Genomic DNA, 20,845 nt, shown 5'->3' with positions numbered 1-20,845 from the left:
TTAGAAGGGGGTTTGCAGCAGTACAATATATGCATATTAAACAAAACATATAAAATGTTATTAACCAAAGATTAGGTTAAGAAATTACATTTCAGCTAATTATTCTCACATTAAAATGTATAAATCCTACCCAGCCTAACATTTTTTAACATTTTAACATTTTTAACATTCGTCACATTGAACAGCAGTTACATAAATGCAACAAAAAATGCAACGTTGTGAAATGTAATTGCTGGGAGGAACACCAACAAGAAGTGTTTACATAATATCACTGCATAATGTTCACACAACAACTAGCCCTCCTCATATTGCAATCGCGTCCTTTTTCAGTCAAACTTTCGTGTGTAATTATCATCACGTGATTTTCTATTGCACAGCAGGGTCTATTATACTTTATACAAGTTATTTCCAGACATTTACTGGAAGAGAATGTCAGCCTGTGTGGATTAGTGGTGGGGAGACAGTTTACACCACTGGTTACGCCAGTAGGTGGTGACCATAGACTAAAGTGACTGTATCTGAAGTGTGTTGTGCCAAATCGAACGAAGTTATTTATTATTTATTTATATCGAAATTAACAGTTCTAGAATTCTACTTCAAAGGCAGATATGACATCAGCCTTTACAGAATTGTGACACATTCCACACAACTAATGACTCAAATTTCACATTATTTATACTACAGAAAATATAAGTATGCAGGACACGAGTCATTTAATTTTTCATTAATTCGATTATTCTAAATACAGAATTCGTTCACTTATTCAACCGATTCAGGTGTGCAGATGAGATTACTGCCTGATTAGTATGTATGAGACTGCATGTTGAGTAATGAAGATGTTTGAAAAGTATCTACTTCGTGAAATTAGTAAATAATAACTCCATGAATTATAATAATTATTAAATTTGATCATAAAAACACCAGACACAACATGCCACTGTCTCAGTTCAAGGGTCTCGTTTTATTTGTTTATTCACAATAAAAACGATATATTTTACCCTATAAACTTGAATTGCTTTATTTTACCATCCCTGATGTATGTTTGTTTGTTTGTTTGTTTGTTTTTTTCTGTCATTTCTATAACTAGCGTGGAGAAAACACATTTTTAAATTATGAAATGACCAAACATATAGCCAATCTAATTTGTCTGGTAATGTTTTCAACCTCAAGAAACAAGATTATTGAACAGCAGCGCCATCATCCGTCCAAATGCTTAACACACACACAGAAGAGTTGCAAGTCCGACTAGTGGAAGAAATTTGTGCTGATACAGTAGATACGACGGTCTCTTGAAGGCTGATTGGGATTCACTGCTCGAGACTAAACTCTGTCAAGAGTTAGTTATCCGAACCATTACTTTGGAAATAGCAGAATATTTCTCAAGTAAAGATCTGCTTTAACATTTATATTCATATTTCCATCTGACATCCAATGCAATGATCAAATATATTACTCTTTTTGTTGAATTGTGCATCATTTATCAGATTCTGGGTGATACCACTGAAGGTAAGAGATCATTATTTTCTCTTTCTTTACGAAACAATAATCGAATAACTGGATTTATCAATGTAGAGTTATTTTTGTACATAACTTAGGCTTTCTCAACATGTATTTTGTTAAGCAGCAATAGAAGAACAACTGTGATTTTGTTTTCTTTTGCATTGACGTTACGGACTAGGTCTTATAGTGGGGAAATTGAGGTTTTATTTTAGCTTTTAGGAACGAATTGAATAGTAGTATGCAAGCTTAATTGTCAAACTAAATAACTTTTAAAAGTTGTCTGTTTATTTATGTGTTTTAGCCGTGCTTGTTTTCCCTCAGGCTATTGATTAGCAAAGCTCCATTGTCATTCAGTTGCGCACTAGTTTTCTTGGATGATTCAGAATGATTCAGACTCCAGAGGAGTGGAAGAAATGTTGACGTGCTTGGTCAAATGACCAGTTTTAACAAAACATAGACATAAACATGCTTTGTTTCATCCATTAAGCGTTTAATGAAGCCAGAAACATATGCTTAACATGTTCACTATTTGATGTATGATGTCCATATACTGTCTAAGCAGTTGTAATTATAACCCAGTGACCCAGTAAATGACTGAGTGTGAGCTCACCATCTGTGACAGGGCCCTAATTTGACCTGAACTTTAACTGTCACCTATGGGTTAATTGTCCCACTTTGGGGACAAAACAATAAATACAAAAAAAAAAAAAAAAAAAAAAAAAAACATTCTTGCCATGTATTTGCAATGCAAGTGAACTGATTTACCAAAACAAATGGCCTGCTCATTAATATGTATTGTCAGAGTTAGCATATTTACGTATTTTATGTGATTAAAAGAGTAAAGTGGTTTGGCTTTCTGCACAGTTCCAAATAGTTTGCGAAAATGAGAACAACATTTTCCTCACACAATTTGGAAACTTTCCCTTGAGGACCGCTACATAATGTTTTCCAGGTAGTGTAAAGCAGTCATTTATTGACAAATGTTGAGTCACAGTCTTGGTATGGTACAACTTTTTAGACTGTAGACAGCTGCAGCTTTAAAATCTGGCCATCTGTCCAGGGTATTTCCTCTATAGCCAAGTCTCTGGGATAAGCTTCAGCATCCTGGCGACCCAACATGGGACAAGCAGTTTAGAAATTGGATGGATAGATATTTTAAATGATATCCCTCGAGGCCTGGCAACATCTTTGCATACTGTTATCCACTTTCCATATACAAAACTGGGTTAGATTCAGTTTTTCTTTTGCTTAGACATGTCTCATGTGGTTTTTACCACGTAGAAGAAAATGGTGATTTATAGGGATCAGAGAGAGTACATTGAACTACTTATTGAGTTCTTATTGGTTGCAAGAATAGTAATTATCCATCTATTTTCTATACCTGCTTGTCCTATGTACTGGAGTCTATCCCTGCATGTCTCAAAGGCAGGGAAGGCAGGGAAACACCCTAGACACGTGGAAAGCTTAATATTTTAATATGCTTAAAAGGTAATTACTACCTTCTTGCAGGGTTCTCACAGTCATGGATAACCTGGAAATATGTGGGAATTTTAAAACTCTTTTATGCATGGCAGGGCACAACATTAAGTCTGTACATCAGTCATTCATTTGTCTCAATAAAAAAAGTTACTTGTCCGTAATTTTTTTGCGCTTTGTGTGTGTGTGTAAATGTAAATTATTCTGGAGCAAAATTCTTATCAGTGTTCTATCAGCTCTTACTTACTTAAATCAGTATATTTTTTTGGTCACCTTTCATTTTAAATTCTTAGATTTTATCAATAAATTCAACTAATAAAATCAAATTGAATCACTATCAAGAAAATCCATCTTTCCCCTGCAGAGGAAACACAGAAGCTGGGTAGAAGCAGAAGCAAATTACTGCAGTATATTTTAAGCTTCTGTGAGTTTCTTTGCGTGTGCATGCATTCATTTGTTTTGATTTCTCCATGAGACTCTCACACAGATACAGGCTGCGCAAGCCTCAACTGGTGTGACCTTGTTATAAATACATTATCCATTACCAATTGCCGTTTACACTGAATAGAATAAAATCAGAATCATTCTCTCGAAAATTTTTAGTGCCGTTAATAAATTATATAGTACATTAAGAAGTACAAACCGATTCCAAAAAAAGTTGAGACACTGTACAAATTGTGAATAAAAAAGGAATGCAATAATTTACAAATCTCATAAACTTATATTTTATTCACAATAGAATATAGATAACATATCAAATGTTGAAAGTGAGACATTTTGAAATGTCATGCCAAATATTGGCTCATTTTGGATTTCATGAGAGCTACACATTCCAAAAAAGTTGGGACAGGTAGCAATAAGAGGCTGGAAAAGTTAAATGTACATATAAGGAACAGCTGGAGGACCAATTTGCAACTTATTAGGTCAATTGGCAACATGAATTAGTATAAAAAGATCCTCTCAAATGGGCAGTCACCAATTCCCCCAATGCTGCAGCGAAAAATAGTGGAGCAACATCAGAAAGGAGTTTCTCAGAGAAAAATTGCAAAGAGTTTGAAGTTATCATCTACAGTGCATAATATCATCCAAAGATTCAGAGAATCTGGAACAATCTCTGTGCGTAAGGGTCAAGGCCAGAAAATTTTAAGTTCTTTTTGGAAAACTGGTACGCCATGTCATCCGGACTAAAGAGGACAAGGACAACCCAAGTTGTTATCAGCGCTCAGTTCAGAAGCCTGCGTCTCTGATGGTATGGGGTTGCATAAGTGCATGTGGCATGGGCAGCTTACACATCTGGAAAGGCACCATCAATGCTGAAAGGTATATCCAAGTTCTAGAACAACATATGCTCCATCCAGACGTCGTCTCTTTCAGGGAAGACCTTGCATTTTCCAACATGACAATGCCAGACCACATACTGCATCAATTACAACATCATGGCTGCGTAGAAGAAGGATCCGGGTACTGAAATGGCCAGCCTGCAGTCCAGATTTTTCACCCATAGAAAACATTTGCCGCATCATAAAGAGGAAGATGCCACAAAGAAGACCTAAGACAGTTGAGCAACTAGGAGCCTGTATTAGACAAGAATGGGACAACATTCCTATTCCTAAACTTGAGCAACTTGTCTCCTCAGTCCCCAGACGTTTGCAGACTGTTATAAAAATAAGAGGGGATGCCACACAGTGGTACACATGGCCTTGTCCCAACTTTTTTGAGATGTGTTGATGCCATAAAATTTAAAACCAACATATTTTTAAAATGATACATTTTCTTAGTTTAAACATTTGATATGTCATCCATGTTGTATTCTGAATAAAATATAGAAATTTGAAACTTCCACATCATTGCATTTGTTTTTATTCACAATTTGTACAGTGTCCCAACTTTTTTGGAATCGGGTTTGTAGTATTATACTATATAAATACTAAAGTACTAAAATTACACTGAGCCCTTGTCATAGAAACTTCCCAGTGAAACTATCTCTATTAAATGATTTTCAAAGGTCCTAATTCAGTAAACACAGACTTGGAAACCCTGAAAAAAACCCTTCAGTTTTCTGTGTGCAGAGAGCAGCACCTTTTGGCAGACACGTTTTTGGCATTGCTTGGAACAGTTCTGTCCTAGATTTCATGTGATGTTGATACATACTGTATAGTATTGAAGATTGGTTGCTTTTTTATATTCCATTTAACAGTATTATTTTAGCTTTTCCCTTTAAAAAATAAGCTTTATTTTTAGGGAACACTCATAGTTATAGACAAAAAAGTTCTCCCTAAGAGTTTATGTATGTGAAACTGGAAAAATATTGTGTGTGAAAGGAAAGAATGATGATGGTGGTTGTAATGCATGGAAACAAAAACAGCGGTGGTGGGGGATCTTTTTCTCTAGCGCTGGGACCACAGGATACTAATGATGCAGCTGATTTGCTGCTGTGATGTTCTGGCCAATGTTTTGACTCAGTCTTTTGGAAGGTGACTATTTGAAAAGTCCAAAATCCAGTTTTACTTCAGATTTTATTTTATGTTTGCTCTCAGGCTCAGCGTCTTACCATGACACCAATGAAGTCGTGCATGAGGATGAGACATACTACACCCCTCAGTTGGACTACAAACGTAAGTACACTTACAAATTAAACATTATGACTAATGCGAAATGCTATTTACTTTAAAACCTTTTTTTTCTCCTATGTCATCAGATCCGCAGTGGTGCCATACACTTAAGCTATCCCACGGGGAAGTGTCCTGTTCTTCCCCTCAAGGCGGAAGCTACCAAAGCACACTTGGAACTCGCTGTTTGCTCTCCTGTGATCGAGGATATAAACGGCTGGGGCGATCATCTGTGCAGTGCATGCCCAATCGCCGCTGGTCTGGAACCGCTGTCTGTCGAAGCAAGTATACTTAAAAGATGTCATAATAATTGTGCCACAGAAACTAACCCTTTGATTCAGAAAAAAACATGTATTAAGCAGCTGCTGCAGAGTACTTAACAAAATCTTTTCTTACTTGAACTGTGTGTTTATATTATGTCTGAATTTCTCAGAGGTGCGTTGTCATGTTCTGCCTCTGATTGACCACGGTATGTACAGTTGCTCCCGTGGTTTTGTGGTAGACTCCAGGTGTGACTATACCTGCTATGAAGGCTACCAGATTGAGGGAGATCGCTACCGTATGTGCCAAGAAGAGGGAAAATGGAGCGGTGCGGATCCGACGTGTGCAGGTACAGTAAAGTCATGGATTTGGAAATCTAGTCTAATGAATTCAGTTGTCAGATGCCTTTATGTCATTATCTAGGCCAATTTCATCAGTTCTCCCAAATTAGAGAGAAGACATTGTAATATTTAATAAAAATTGCATTGTTTCAGATCATGACCCTCCCAAACTGAAATGTCCTTTGTCCAGAGTGAAGGTAGCAGAACCAGGAAAACTAACTGCCATGGTTTCTTGGGAACGTCCTGTGGCTAAGGATACTGCTGACAGAGCACTACAGTATGTGTATTACAAATTATGAAAGCCATCCAACTTCCTCTACTGTAAAAAGGCTACTTATAAATGACCTTCATGTCAAACCTCATCAGGGTCTTGCGAAATGGACTGCAGTCTGGATCCGACTTTCCAGAAGGAATACATGTAATTCGATATAAAACCTATGACCAGGCTGGTAACACAGCGACTTGCAAGTTTACTGTGCATGTTGAAGGTAAAGCCAGCACAGAACTTTGATTTGCTTGTTTCATTGTGTTAAAGGGACGGTTCACTCAAAAATAAAAATTTTATCATCATTTAATCACCCTCATGTTGTTTCAAACTTTTATGACTTTCTTATTTCTGTGGAACAAAAATAATGACTTTCATTACATGGGCAAAAAGTACTGAGATATTTTTCTAAATTGTGTGTGCCACAGAGGAACAATTCATGAGAAATTATGACAGAATTTTCATTTTTGTGTGAACTATCCCTTTAACTATAATCAGTATTATTAAAATATGACTAAAAAAAGTTTTAATGTCCTTTGATCCAGTGAGGTACAATTTCTTTGTACTATACAGTGGTTTATTCCCTAAACTGAAATTTTATTTCCCTCAGTCAGAAGGTGTCCAAAGCTAAAGCCACCTATGCATGGCTACCTGACATGCTCATCTGATGGCAATAATTATGGGGCTATATGTGAATACCATTGTGATCCTGGCTTTGAAAGGACAGGTTTTCTGACACGTGTCTGTCAGCTCAACCGCATCTGGTCTGATGAAGCTGCTAAGTGTGTATGTGAGTATGTGGTTTATCTTGTGTGTTTCTTATTGAAATACATAAATAAATTCAAATATTAAAATAGTACATGCATACATATATTTTTTTAAAACATCTTACCGACCCCAAACATTTGAACAGTAGTGTAAAAATAATTTATAAATATTTATATAAAAAAAAAAAAAATAATAATAATAATAAAAAAAAAATATATATATATATATATATATATATATATATATATATATATATATATATATATATATATATATATATATATATATATAATTTATTATTATTATTATTTTATTTATTTATTTCATCATTTTTAATAGCATTTTTCTCTAATTGTTATGTGAAATGTCTGCTTGTTTCTTGTAGTAATGGACATAAAAACAGACGTCAGGTCTGCCGGTGCTCTGCTTGACCAGTTTTATGAAAAGAGAAGGCTTCTTGTTGTATCTACCCCAGATAATGCTAACCAGAACTACAGGCTTCAGAACATGATGCTGCAGGTAAAATGGATACTTCCTTTGCTATAACAAACATTATACACAGGAAATAAGAGTTCACAGCTATATGATTGTGGAAATGTTCTGAAACAGAAGGCTGAGTGTGGTCTGGATCTGCGACATGTGACAGTGATTGAGCTGTTGGGAACTTTACCTCGTGCAGTGGGGCGCATCAAAGAACGACGTCTAGAGCCTGAGGTCATAGAGGGTCTTAGGTAACTCACTATGTATCTACAATAGTTACATGTTAAATACCATTATATTTAACTATTAACTAACTTATAAAACACAAAGTTAGCAAATTAATTTGTCGTTTATTTATTTAGCCCAAACTGTCTTTATACAAAAAAAAATCTCTGTAGCCATTTGAAATTAGAGGCAACCACTGCATTTTATTCACAATCTAAACAAAGATGCTACACACATGTAACATGAGCAGTTGTTTTTTATTTAAATTTGATTATATCATTTAATTTATAATTTCAGATTTGTGAAAATGCAACATAAAACACCTGCACAAAGCAAAAACAGCAGACGGACTGAATGAAAATGCAAATTCACTCTCTGTCAGTAGGTGGCGCTTATGTAACAGCAGCGATATAGTGTTTCCTTGGTTAGCGATACATTGCTGCGCTTGTAAACACTACTTAGATTAATAGGCATTATACAGAGGTAGAGGAAAAGAAAAAACCATCAAAACTTTTCTGAAGACAGTCAGTTCCCTTCAGAGATACATTCATACACACCCCCACCCCCAGTTTAGTATTTATATTTTTCTTCCAATATTTTGAGCATCGCAATCAGTGAACTTGCTGTGCCTGGAACAGTATTTTCTGTGCCCTCCTCTCTTTGAGTCCATCTTCAGCATGTCCCATCTCTGTATACTGGGGACTCAGGGGGGTAATAATCCGGCGGGGGGGCAGAATTTACTTTTTTAAATGTACATGATAATTCCTCATGTAATGCCAAATTTTCACTATCCCAGTTCATACAATCAAGACTCCATTATATGTTTTGTCATTGTACATCCTGTTTCAAGTAAAATGGGGTGCAAACTGGATTTCACGCTGACTTTATATTGCAGCAGAGACATATTGGGCAGTCTAATTTCTATTCAAAACCTGGTTTTATTTTTATAAAGCCACATGACTGTCTTCGACAAAACACTTTCACATGGTTTCGCATCAACAGTGACTCTATACTGAAGGAATTCTTTTTGCTGATGCACTGTACTATGAATGTATGTTTCCAATCTAGAAGTGGGAAATAAATGTTTGCATGTGTTTTTTGTCTGCAGACAGGCACTGCATATCTCTACAGCATATTTCACCATGGTGCTGCTGGATGAATATGGTGTGGATCGGGAGCGCTTTGTTAACCCCACCACCTCTGATGAGCTCTACTCATATGTAGAGGAGTACCTCCTCACTGAGGAGGAGCGAGAGAGACTGGAGCTGAACAAGGACTTCTGTGACTGATCTCTGTCTGATCAACTCCAGATCTACGTGGGGCATGGTGATGTTGTGGGTGGGAGTTTTCCTTATAGTGGTAGGTCATCAGGATGCATGCACCCCCAGGGCCTGTTTCCTAGACAAACAATCATTTGAAACTACATATTGTAGGCGTTATTAATGGAGAATCACAGCTTGAAATGTGATTTTGTACAGAACCGGTTTTAATCTTCAAGTGGGAAAACTGCCAAGTGGGGTTCCAAAAGATACCCATATTCTGAGGAAAAATAACTTTAACCATCTATAATTGAGTGCACAGCACACAATGTAGATTCTTATGAATATTTAATATTTATTAAATGCTAGTACTTTTATGTAGCTCCTAGAAAGAAGGTGCTCACGATGGAGTAAATCAGCATTATGTCATTAAAATTTATTGTGTTTAAGTATGTGAATCATTTTAGACCATACATCAAGTGCACATTTAAAACCAAAGTGCTATTCAAACTAAAATATTTACTGTGTCCAAAGGTTCATGTATTCATGTAAGAACAGCATTCAAATGATGCTGAATATGACAATACATTCAGCTGCAACATTTATAGGAAATAAATATAATTAACATATCTACACTGCATATTTCCACATCATTATTTTTGAACTGCCTTAAAAGTTTAAAATATAAAAGATTCATTACCCTAAAAAGTCTTTAAAATATTACTGGGATGCACAGCTGCAACAGAAACACACAAGCGTTGTGGAATGTGTAAACTTCTGTCCTGATAATGGGGGTGTGTTGCTCCATGTCCTTACTTGGCCTTTCCCATGGATGAGCGCAGTAGAAGAGTGCCCTCTGCCCAAGAGTCGGGGAACTGCATCATCTTTTTCCACAGCAAGATCTCCTCCCCTGTGGAGTTTGCCACCCACTCTTCCTTTCCCTCCTTTATTGTCACTGTGCAAAAATCAGTTTCAGATGTAAAATATATTTATAACAGAAAGTTTTTACTGTACTGTATCAAACAAATGCAGCCTTAGTGAGCATAAGAGCCTTCTTTCAAAAAACAAACTTTTTATGGCAGTGTATATGTTATCAAATGTTTTATTAATATCAATAAAACTATTTAAAAAAAAAAAAATCAACAAAACACCTGGATCATCTTACAGTGACACTTCTTAATTTTGTACCCACAGTTGGTGAATCCAAAAATGTAATCAATGCTAAAGGCTGATTTATACTTGTGTAGGCTGTTTCTACCACGCATAGCCTACGACGTAGCCTGACATGCACCTCTTAAAAAATGTAACAACGCGTCAATTCTATGCAGACCACAAGCACTGTGATTGGTCTGCTATAACCCCTCCCACAGGTCAAAAAACTGGCGCTGTGAAATAGGAGAAGAGGGAGCGCTTTCAACTTCCATAGGAATGAAAAACGCACTGTTTCAGGAGACACAATGTCAATCTGCAAAAAAAGTCGTTACCTATTTGCCGCTTCTCTGCCGTTTCTATTTGTAAGCTTCTCTGACAACGTACATGACAAGCTGCTTCTTCGACTTTTGCCTTGATACTCAACATGACCGCATACATTGCCTACTAGTGGTCTGCATGCACGTCAACGCGGAAAACGGCGCAGAAATATAAATGAAAACAGACGCATAGCCTACCGCGAAGAGGCTCCGGCGTAGGTCCAATGCAAGTATAAATCAGCCTTAAGGGGTTAGCTCGTTCACCCAAAAATAATATATCTCATTAATTACTCACCCTTATGTCGTTCCAAACCCATAAGACCTTCGTTCATCTTCGGAACACAAATTAAGATATTTTTGATGAAATCCGAGAGTTCTCTAACTCCTCCATAGACAGCAATTTAATTACCACTGTCAGGGCCCAGAAAGGTACTAAAGACATCGTTAAAAGAGATAACATGTCTACAGTCGTTCAACCTTAATTGTATGAAGTGACGAGAATACTTTTTGTCCGTGAAAACAAAAACAAAAAAAACTTTATTCAACAATCTCTTCCTTGTCAGTCTTCTACACTGTTGACTCAGTAAGCACAGTGCAGCGTTTCTGTGTTTACATACAAATACCGGCTCAGTGTTGGCCGACACTGTACACATGAGCAGCGCGACGTGTGCGTGTGATGTTGACACAGGAGCCGGCCAATAACGAGTCGGCGTTGTGACATAGAACACGGAAGCGCTGCGCTGTGTTCACTACGTCAGCTGTGTAGGAGAATGACAGGAGAGAGAAGAGATTGTTGAATAAAGTCATTGTGTTTTTGTGCACAAAAAGTATTCTCATCGCTTCATTTAATTAAGGTTGAACTACTGTAGTCACGTGGACTATCTTAACGATGTCTTTAGTACCTTTCTGGTCCTTGATTGTGGCAATTAAATTGCTCAGAGAGCTCTTAGATTTCATCAAAAATATCTTAATTTGTGTTCTGAAGATGAACAAAGGTCTTGTGGGTTTGGATCGACATGAGGGTAATTAATGACAGAATTTTCATTTTTGGGTGAACCAACCTTTTAAAGGCTTCTGAATTTATTTCTACTCAAAGGAATATGAATATTCTCCTACCTGCTCCCAAGCTGAGACGAACTCCTCCCAGGAAGTCATTGCTGGACAGTGTCTCTCTGTCCCAGACAGTGAGCTCCAGACACATGTCTTTCAGCTGCTCCAGACTCATATTGTTGTACACAAATGTGTGGTTGTAGTTTGGGTTTTTTGTCTTCTTCACTACCGGAGTCTTCTTCTTTGAGGAAGACTTGCTCTTTGATGGCAGCAGATACCTAAGGGGCAAAATTATTAGCAAAAATAAACAAACAAGGCCCTTTTAAATCATGGGTAGAGGTAATGAAACAGATGTTTGCAAACCCTTTCACAAAGGAATCACATGTGCCTCCAGCTTTCATTGCTGTCAGATTTTTGGCCTCTTTGATCAACACATGCAGCTCAGCACCATCTGCGGGTTTGGCCTTTTTCCCTTTATTGGAGAAGAGAGGCATAATTTACTATGTAACACTAGCTAAAGATTTTTAATAGAGATGTTAACTGTGTTTGCCCTCACCTTTTCCATTAGAGTCATCAGTCTTGTTTGCTGTGACATACTTAAGTGAAATCACCAGCTCTCCTTTGTATTGATCGAATGGAGATGATGCTAAATGGGCAGTTGCCTATGAAGACACGCAGGAAAAAATGTAAAGGTAATACTAAACAAAACAGCTTGAGTACAGTGACATTTCTGTGGCGTCAAAACAACCCATAAAAGTGTATTACCTTTCCTGTAAGAGCCATACACTCTTTAAGTGCAGAGTCAATGTCATGGCTATCCAGTGGTATCTCCACCTCACCCAGAAAGGCATTGCGGCCAAAACGGTCATAGTGCCAAACTGAGAGTTGTAGTGTGCGAGTCATCAGCTGGGTGCGGTTGATGGAATACTAACACAAACAAGCGCAAGACAGCTTGTCAAGATGAAATGTTTTTTAAAAGTAAGAGGTTGTCATGTAGGAGCTTTAACCAGTTTGTTTAATCTGTTTGTGTGAACTGCACATGTTGTTTACTCTAGATTAAAATGGGGCAAGCGTAAAAACTTGTCTCACAGTGACTCCCTGATAAGTGTACTTATCTTCTGTGTCAATATCAAGCCCATTCGAAACTAGATGTTAATGTGCAGTGTTGTAATTACCTGCCATTAAAGCACAGCATATAGACTTAAGTGTTACTCAGTGTTATCAGTTTCTGATAGTATTTCTTGTTCCAAGCCATAAAAAAATAGTTATTTTTAAGGAGTTTAGTGGAACTGGGAAATAAATGTATTTAAAATGATACTTTTTTAAATACTATCTCACAGAAACTGAAACAATACCTTCAGTGTTTCATTAAAACTGGGGTTGATGTTGTTATTTTTAATAGAGGTTTTCTTCTTGCTCTTGTCTGGGAGGAGGTAAGCCTTGACGTACCTGTGGAAAGGGGGAGTTTAGACTTCAGAACTGAATGATTTTCCCTCTGTAATGGGGAAACCCAATGGAATGACTCATGCATGGAAAATTATTATTCTGGGAAGGCAGTAAAAAACTGAGACCCTCTTAGGAAATCACTTCATAGGCTGTGTGGAGGAGGCCCACTTACGGGTTGCACTTCTTTTTTGCTGCATCAACATAAGCCAGTCCTTTACATTCATGGATCACAATAGACAGGCTCTGGCTGGGCTCATCATAGCTGAGAGAGAAGACAATATCTCCAGTCACTTCCACACGGTCATAGTCTCCTGCTTCACTGTACACACTCATCATACTGCCAAGAGTGGTCTGTGGAATATAAAAAAAAAAATAGCTGCACAGCATATTCAAGTGTCTAATTTAATTGTATGTAGTTTGTACATAAAATAAATTTAAATTAAAAATAAATGAATAAATAAACTGCATTTTATCTGGATTAATGCATTTTAATTATTAAAAATAATTAATTAATTTAATAATATTAATAATTAAAATAATATTTAAATTAAGGTGGATTACCCTTGAGCTTCCAAGACTTCCCAAGCTATCGCCAAATTTCTGCCTGTGTATATTCACCAAGTTATCAATATCTTCATCCTCCTCCTCATCCTCCTGATAAAACAATTCAGGAATTCCAATCAGGTCACTATAGACGGCAGGTGTGAAAAATACAGTGCAAAAATTTTAAATGGTTTGAACTTAATTAACTCACAGCATTAAGGCCAGGAACTGACTTGCTTCTGTCTCCCATAGACGGTGCAGCGCTTTCTGTTCCATCTTCACGCAAATCAAGTGTAGAGGCTGGCTTAACATCTATGAGAAAACAGTGTTTGCACATTTAAAACCCAGAGTGAGGAAAGAGATGTATGTACACTACCATTCAAAAGTTTGGGGTCAGTAAGATTTTGTAATGTTTTTAAAAGAAGTCTCTTATGCTCACCAAGGCTGCATTTATTTGATCAAAAATACCACAAAAACTAATAATGTGAAATATTATCATTTAAAATAACCATAATGTAATTTATTCCTGTGATGGCAAAGCATTACTCCAATCTTCAGTGTCACATGATCTATCAGAAATCATATACTGATTTGCTTTAAAATTATCAACATGTTCACAACTGAAAACAGGTATGCTGCTTTATTTATTTTTTATGGAAAACATGATATATTTTTTAAGGTTTGATTTATAGAAAGTTCAAAACAACAGTTTTTACTGTCAGAATTTAATAAAAATATTTAATTCTTAAAAAAACAGACCCCAGACACTGGACGTGTAGTAGTGTATACTCAAACCATAACTTTACCTGACAGTTTGTGCACTCTTCTGACACTTTTCTTGAAAAGCCCATCCACGTCACGCAAGGAGTCAGAGCAGGCATTCATCTGATAAATTAATGAGGCCTTTTTTTTGATGAGATGATGGTGGAAAATGCAAGGGAAATGGTGACACATGAGCAGAATTAGGACAGAGAAAATACATGGCTAAACAGGGTAAAACCCCAACCCTATGAATAAACACTTACTGTCTCAGTGGTAGAGGTGTTTCCACTGTTAGTGGGGGCTGTCAGAATGGACAGAACAGAGCCTGTGGGACTAGTCTTGGCTGTCACTTCCTCTTTTCTAGAAGCAAATCAGAGACTTGCATCACACTACTCATGAATCAATTCAAGTCATGAATCTCTGTACTTCTGACTAAAGGTGATGATGCATGGGGCAACTTTTTCAGCAATGTTGACAGGCAATGTCGCCGAGCAATGATGCGTGGACACTTTCCTATTGAGAATGGGAAACAAACTTCGATCTAAAGTATCTAGATGGAAATTTGTTGCCCATTCTCAATAGGAAAATGCCCAAGCATCATCGCTCGGTGACATTGCCCGGCAACATCGCTCAAAAAGTGTATCATCACCTTAAATCTTACCTCTGCATTAGGGGGCTACTGTGGGAAGAATCAGTCTCACTGTGAATATTGCCCAGACTGGCTTTTTCTAATGATTCTGTGTCGTTACATTGCTGCTCTTGCATATCAAATCCCTCACAAGCCTCAAGAGGTGAGCTGAGAGAAAGAAACAGGGTCAAGTACAGATGTTTTTCATAGCTGGCATCCTAATAAATCACATTCAAACACTTCAACCACTGTGATACTGGCATCAAAAGGCTGGAGGAAAAAGTACACTTGCAAATAAAAATTTACTTTTTAATTACGCATTCTAACATCATTACAAACTGATATGCTTTTATTTTTCCAGTGGAACACAAAAAGGATTTCTTCCTTTCTGTGGTCATGGTAACTGTCAAGCTCCAAAAAGGACGCTAAAAGCACCATAAAATGATCCATATGACTCATGCAATATATTAACTGATAAGTTCTCAAATCAGACAGGTTGGATGTTAATATTATGACATGCATTTGCTTTTGTGTGTCTCGTAACCAAATACCATTAAGTCAAAACTGCACCTATTGGAGCTTGACTCTCTGTGATGCATCTCTAAAATATATTGTTATTTGGGGTTCATGTAGGGAACATTATAGAGACAAAATGTCCTCACAATATCTGAAATCCTTGTGGAGACTTTTTTTGGTGCCCCTGAGGAAAACATCTTATAAATCAAACTAAGTGATTTTTGAAAATGTAAAAATGCAGAGTTTTTATGTGAGGGTTGTGTTTAGGGGTAGAGTTAGAGTTAGGGGAAAGAATATACAGACTGTACAGTATAAAAATCATTATGTCTATGGAACATGAAAACCCAATGTGTGTGTGACTGTTGGAGAAAACAATAACAGCATACAGGTTTGTAATGATACAAGGATGAATAATTAACACTCAAATAGTCTGTGTGACCTTTAATAGACCAAAGTAATATAACAGAATTGCTTAAGAGTTCATTGGAAATCAGTAAATACTGTATTTTTTTATGAAATAGTAAATATTTAAATGAATAACATTACACTGTTTGATCAGCAGAAACATGAGAATACATAAACAGTGCTGATGAGGACACACCTCTTATTTGCTAGTGCGACGTCCTTTAGTCTTGGTTTGGGCACAGGTACAGTTTGGCTGGAATTCAAGTCAGGTCTGTTTAACAGTTTTTCCCCAGCTGTCTCATGCTTTTTAACTAGAACAGACAGATGTACATTTCAAAATGAGGAAGTAAGTGGTGTATAATGATTAATCTAAAAACACTGCCAGCCATTATACTCTAAAGTAAACCAAATAATTATTCCTCTCTCCTTTCCTCTTTGTGAATACAGACAAAGACATTCTACTTTCCACCCTTTATAAAAACAGAAAGAGTAGGTTCACATTGCTCTATCAGACGGTCAGGCATCTGCTTCCTGTACTCACTCAGAGGCCTCTTCCTGAGGGAAACTCGGACTAAGTCATGTCCTGGAGCTGCAGAGAAGCGGTTAACCCTCTCATCATAGAACCAGTCTCCGGTGCTCATCTTCAGATCTCTGAGAGAAAAGGAAAAAAACCTGAAGTTGAGTTTCTGTTAAACATTAACCTTTTCCATTAAGCAAGGACCTCATTTTCCAGTCTAATGTGCCTCTTAATGATAGGGTTTCTGGGAGGCATGGGGTACACACTCACATCTCTTTGGCACACACTGTGCACACCAAAGATCCGTTGGGTCGAACTGACAGACATTTTCTGCAAACCTGATGTTTGCATACTCTGCACTGGCTACCGCTGCGGGTCAGAAGGCCCATGGGCTCTTGGCAGCGGCCACAGCTGCGTTCACTGTATTTCCCACTGCCACGTTTCGCACCCTTTCTTCTGATTTCAAGCAACTCAGCTTTCAGCTTCCTAAGAGTACAAAAATAAACATTTATTTATTCCCCAGAATTATTTGCTTGACCATAATCCTTTCCATGAATAGGGCACAAAATAGGGTCCAATTTAAGATTTGTGTGATTTTATTTTCAAGCAGTACACATTGAATAAAAATAAAAATTAAGCTGTATTAAGATATAAATATTTGTTGTAACAATGTTACTGTCGCTTTTGATCAATTGAATGTGTCCTTGCTGAATTAAAGTATTCATTTATTTTAAAAAATCCTACTAACCCAAACTTTTGAATGGTTGAAAAAAAGAAAAAAAAAAACACTATAGCAGAACAGGTAACAGAGCTGCAAATGTAGCATAATTAATTAATTAAGTAGTCAGTCAGTCAATAGAGTTCAACAGTCAGGTTCTGGAAGTAAAAACTCCATTCATTTTCTCCATAGGGAAATTGATTTTTTGATGATAACTTAGAAACCATTTTAGTCAGCCCTACTGTGATCTACGAGGTTAGTATTTGCTTCTGTTAAAGCCATCAGCCCGTATTATTTCAACTCATTTTTTACATGATTGTGTTTAACAGTAGAATTTGTGGTGAAAAACTACATTACCCATAATGCTGTAGAAATTTCCACCAGTCAGAGAGCAAAAACAAGCAAACTGCTCCAAAAGAGCTTCATCTACTCCCATGAAGTAATGGAGTTGATCTCCCTACGCTCTCAAAATATTTAAGTATGTATATGTATATTTTGCAATCAGCTTAAAGGGTTAGTTCACCCAAAAATGAAAATTATGTCATTTATTACTCACCCTCATGTCGTTCCACGCCCGTAAGACCTTTGTTAATCTTCGGAACACAAATTAAGATATTTTTAATAAAATCCGATGGCTCTGTGAGGCCTGCATCTCCAGTAAGACAATTAACACTTTCAATGCCCAGAAAGCTGATAAAGACATATTTAAAACAGTTCATGTGACTATGGTGGTTCAACCTTAATATTATAAAGTGACGAAAATACTTTTTGTGTGCCAAAAAACTAAATAACGACTTTATTCAACAATATCTAGTGATGGGTGATCTCATGAAGCTTTGAATCTGCTGGAGATGCAGGTCTCACTGAGCCATCAGATTTTATAAAAAATATCTTCATTTGTGTTCTGAAAATGAACGAAGGTCTTATGGGTGTGGAACGACATAAGGGTGAGTAATAAATGACATCATTTTCATTTTTGGGTGAACTAACCCTTTAAAATACACTGTTTCTATAGAGATAATCATAATTTTTAAATGAGTAGTTTTATATTTCTACATCGTTTTTAATTTGATTATGTTGTTCACAATGCTTCATGGGATTGTAGTTCTTCCTCTTTTTTGCTTTAAATCAAAGTTTGTAATGTTATGTTTCACCTCCTAGCTGGTTGGCCTGGTTCATAGCTTATAAACGCTTTTTTTTTTTGTTTGTTTGTTTGTTTTTAAATCCCAATGTGAGAAATGAATGAAAGAAATACTTCTGGAACCAACATAGCTAAAAAAGTGGCTGGGCACTTTTGCACTTTATATAGGATATTATGAAACCCTGAAAATGATTTATTGCTAAAAAAAAAAAAAAAAAAAAAAGAATTTATTTTAAAGAAATAAATTGTTTTATTTTAGTCTGCATTTCTAGAACAGGGCTGATTCTCAATGAGGCAACAGTGACACTCACTTCACACGGAGCTCCTCCAAGCGCCTGAGCTCCTCATCCCGCCGAAGGACTTCTAGTATGAATTCTTGCTCTGAGTCGGTCAGGAAGGACACATTGATCTCCATGTTCTGCACCATCCTCAAGAGTCAAGCCCTGCTTCTAAGGAATAAAAAACAAACAAATGACTCTGGATGCTTTAAGTCAACAAAATACATGTCGACACAAATGCAAATTACAGAAACTCGTAAAACCACATACAACCGTTTACTGAGTAACATACCAGTGTTGCACACAAGCTCACTCAACCAAGAATAGCTCATTTGCTTCTCAGAGATTATATATATATATATATATATATATATATATATATATATATATATATATATATATATATATATATATAAAATGAGAGTGTTACACAAATAAAGGAAGCCCTGCTGTTTGTAAAAAGGGTAGAGACCTGGACACAGGGCAGAACTGACAAATAAAGACAGTGACCTTTCTCAGTGCCTTCATGCAGTGTCTGTCAGTGTCAGTATGTCAGATGCTCTTCAGCACCTCCCTGCAGGAGATGAGTAATTAAACAAGCACAAGGATACACTGTGACATGCAGCTCAACATTCAAATTAGTTGGTTACCAATGGCTGGCAATGCCAATATCACAACAGGGAAGCAGATATATTCCTATCCCTGCATCTACCACATAAATCAAGCATAGGCATATAAACATTAATAAATCATTTTAAAGCCAAGCAAATGTATTTATCTTGGAAAAAATAGGTAGGAAGACATGGCCAAAGAGCATGAGAACCTTGTTTTGATTTGTCACTGGTAACATTATGGACAGCAGCAAATCAATAAATTTTATGTTGTTTGAGATTAAATAACTAAAGGCCAACCAGCCCTGGGAAAAGGGACAGAGCACTGGAATGTCATCAGGAAAAGAGGAAAACAACATGCAGTCAGCTTATCACAAGTGTTACCACCCTTAAAGGACACACAACCACGGGTGGAGATCTTTAGCAAGCCTTTTTTTTTAAACAAGGTACTTATTATGATTATTACATGATAGCACCCAAGAGCCTTGTAGATGCCCTTTTAGCTCAACTGGTGGAAAAATTGTGAGAAAGGAAAAAACAAATATTCAATAACCTTCAATTAACCAGGGTTGGTCTGTATCCAAAACAAATGACCCTCTGAGGGAAACTTTTTCCTCATTCTTTAAAAGTTTGAGAAAAATAGAGAGGATTAAAGTGAGAACCACAATGAATGGAAACTTTCTCCAGCTATGCTGATAAACTTCTGAAGGATTTGTGCTGCTCTAACACATGGACCACAAACAATAACATTAAATTCACTTAACTAAATAATCCAACATTACAAATAAAAAGAGCCCAATATTAAACAGTAATTTGTTATGACTAACGAATAGGAAAATAAAATGCAAATGTTAAGAGTAAATAAAGCACATTGTTGTACAGGGAAGAGTAGAATAAACAAACAGTGTAGTACATATAAAACATAAATATAAAATAGACCCATAACATCTCTAACAAAATCTTTTCAAATGTGCTTTCAAATTTCCACTTACCAATACGCAGGATTTCCCCACACTCTTTCTCTCGTTTCCTTCTCCGTGCGAGCTCACCAACTTCCAGCTTTGCCAAACAAACGTCGTCCCGGAACAAAAGTTTTCAGGCACTGCACTGCTGCTCTGCGCGTCAGAGAAACTGACCATGCAACAGGTGCGCGTCCACGATGCGCGCAGACGTCAGCGTTTGCTTCGGAGAGTCAATGCAAAAAAAAAAAAAAAATCACATATTCCTGTGAACGAGGTTTGTGCTCTTCAGTGTTTTAAGATTTTAACACCTGCACCCAGACCAGTGCGGTAAAGTTGGTTTTATGTTGGACATTCGTTAGACATTCGATCTTTTCTTCAGATTTAATTGATATATAATTGCATATAAAGAGGTGAAAGTGCTGTATCTCGTTCAGATCAAATTATAAATCCTAGTATCAAAAGTTAATTATAATATTAATAGGTGACGTTATTGTTTTAAGAATCAGAAGTGAAGTCCTCACAATGATCCCCACTTGGGCGCTTCAAGTTAGGGAGTGTCTCAAAAGTGCAAAATGCACAACAAAGTTGGTAAAATATGTGCATTATTCCATTAAA

General features: G+C 36.8%; 2 protein-coding genes across 4 annotated transcripts; one reads left to right on the top strand and one right to left on the bottom strand.

Moving 5' to 3' along the window:
- The first annotated feature begins 878 nt into the window (after positions 1 to 878).
- srpx2 (sushi-repeat containing protein X-linked 2) lies at positions 879 to 9,214 on the top strand. Of its 3 annotated transcripts, none has more exons than XM_067387799.1 (11): positions 879 to 1,506; positions 5,514 to 5,591; positions 5,675 to 5,866; positions 6,019 to 6,195; positions 6,341 to 6,464; positions 6,554 to 6,675; positions 7,063 to 7,242; positions 7,606 to 7,739; positions 7,830 to 7,951; positions 8,223 to 8,306; positions 9,034 to 9,146. In XM_067387799.1, exons 1-10 carry the CDS (start codon positions 1,437 to 1,439, stop codon positions 8,281 to 8,283), a joined length of 1,260 nt encoding a protein of 419 aa, XP_067243900.1. In that variant the 5' UTR covers positions 879 to 1,436; the 3' UTR covers positions 8,284 to 8,306; positions 9,034 to 9,146. The 3 variants fall into 3 exon arrangements, with proteins under 3 accessions (XP_067243900.1, XP_067243909.1, XP_067243891.1); XM_067387808.1 differs by having other exon boundaries at positions 8,223 to 8,302; positions 9,034 to 9,126; XM_067387790.1 differs by lacking the exon at positions 8,223 to 8,306 and having other exon boundaries at positions 9,034 to 9,214.
- A 33-nt stretch (positions 9,215 to 9,247) lies between these two features.
- Positions 9,248 to 20,392, bottom strand: sytl4 (synaptotagmin-like 4). The gene is made up of 17 exons (XM_067387777.1): positions 20,261 to 20,392; positions 18,691 to 18,828; positions 16,791 to 17,006; positions 16,545 to 16,654; positions 16,200 to 16,314; positions 15,116 to 15,250; positions 14,718 to 14,814; positions 14,499 to 14,595; positions 13,904 to 14,004; positions 13,711 to 13,803; positions 13,322 to 13,500; positions 13,059 to 13,152; positions 12,469 to 12,630; positions 12,260 to 12,365; positions 12,067 to 12,175; positions 11,770 to 11,981; positions 9,248 to 10,139 (listed from the first exon to the last, which is right to left on the bottom strand). Exons 2-17 carry the CDS (start codon positions 18,804 to 18,806, stop codon positions 9,997 to 9,999), a joined length of 2,085 nt encoding a protein of 694 aa, XP_067243878.1. The 5' UTR covers positions 18,807 to 18,828; positions 20,261 to 20,392; the 3' UTR covers positions 9,248 to 9,996.
- Positions 20,393 to 20,845: the final 453 nt, after the last annotated feature.

The sequence above is a fragment of the Chanodichthys erythropterus genome, chromosome 1, assembly GCF_024489055.1.
Source record: "Chanodichthys erythropterus isolate Z2021 chromosome 1, ASM2448905v1, whole genome shotgun sequence".
NCBI lineage: Eukaryota > Metazoa > Chordata > Actinopteri > Cypriniformes > Xenocyprididae > Chanodichthys > Chanodichthys erythropterus.
Note: the sequence above shows the minus strand (reverse complement) of the source record. Positions and strands in the feature narration are given on the sequence as shown.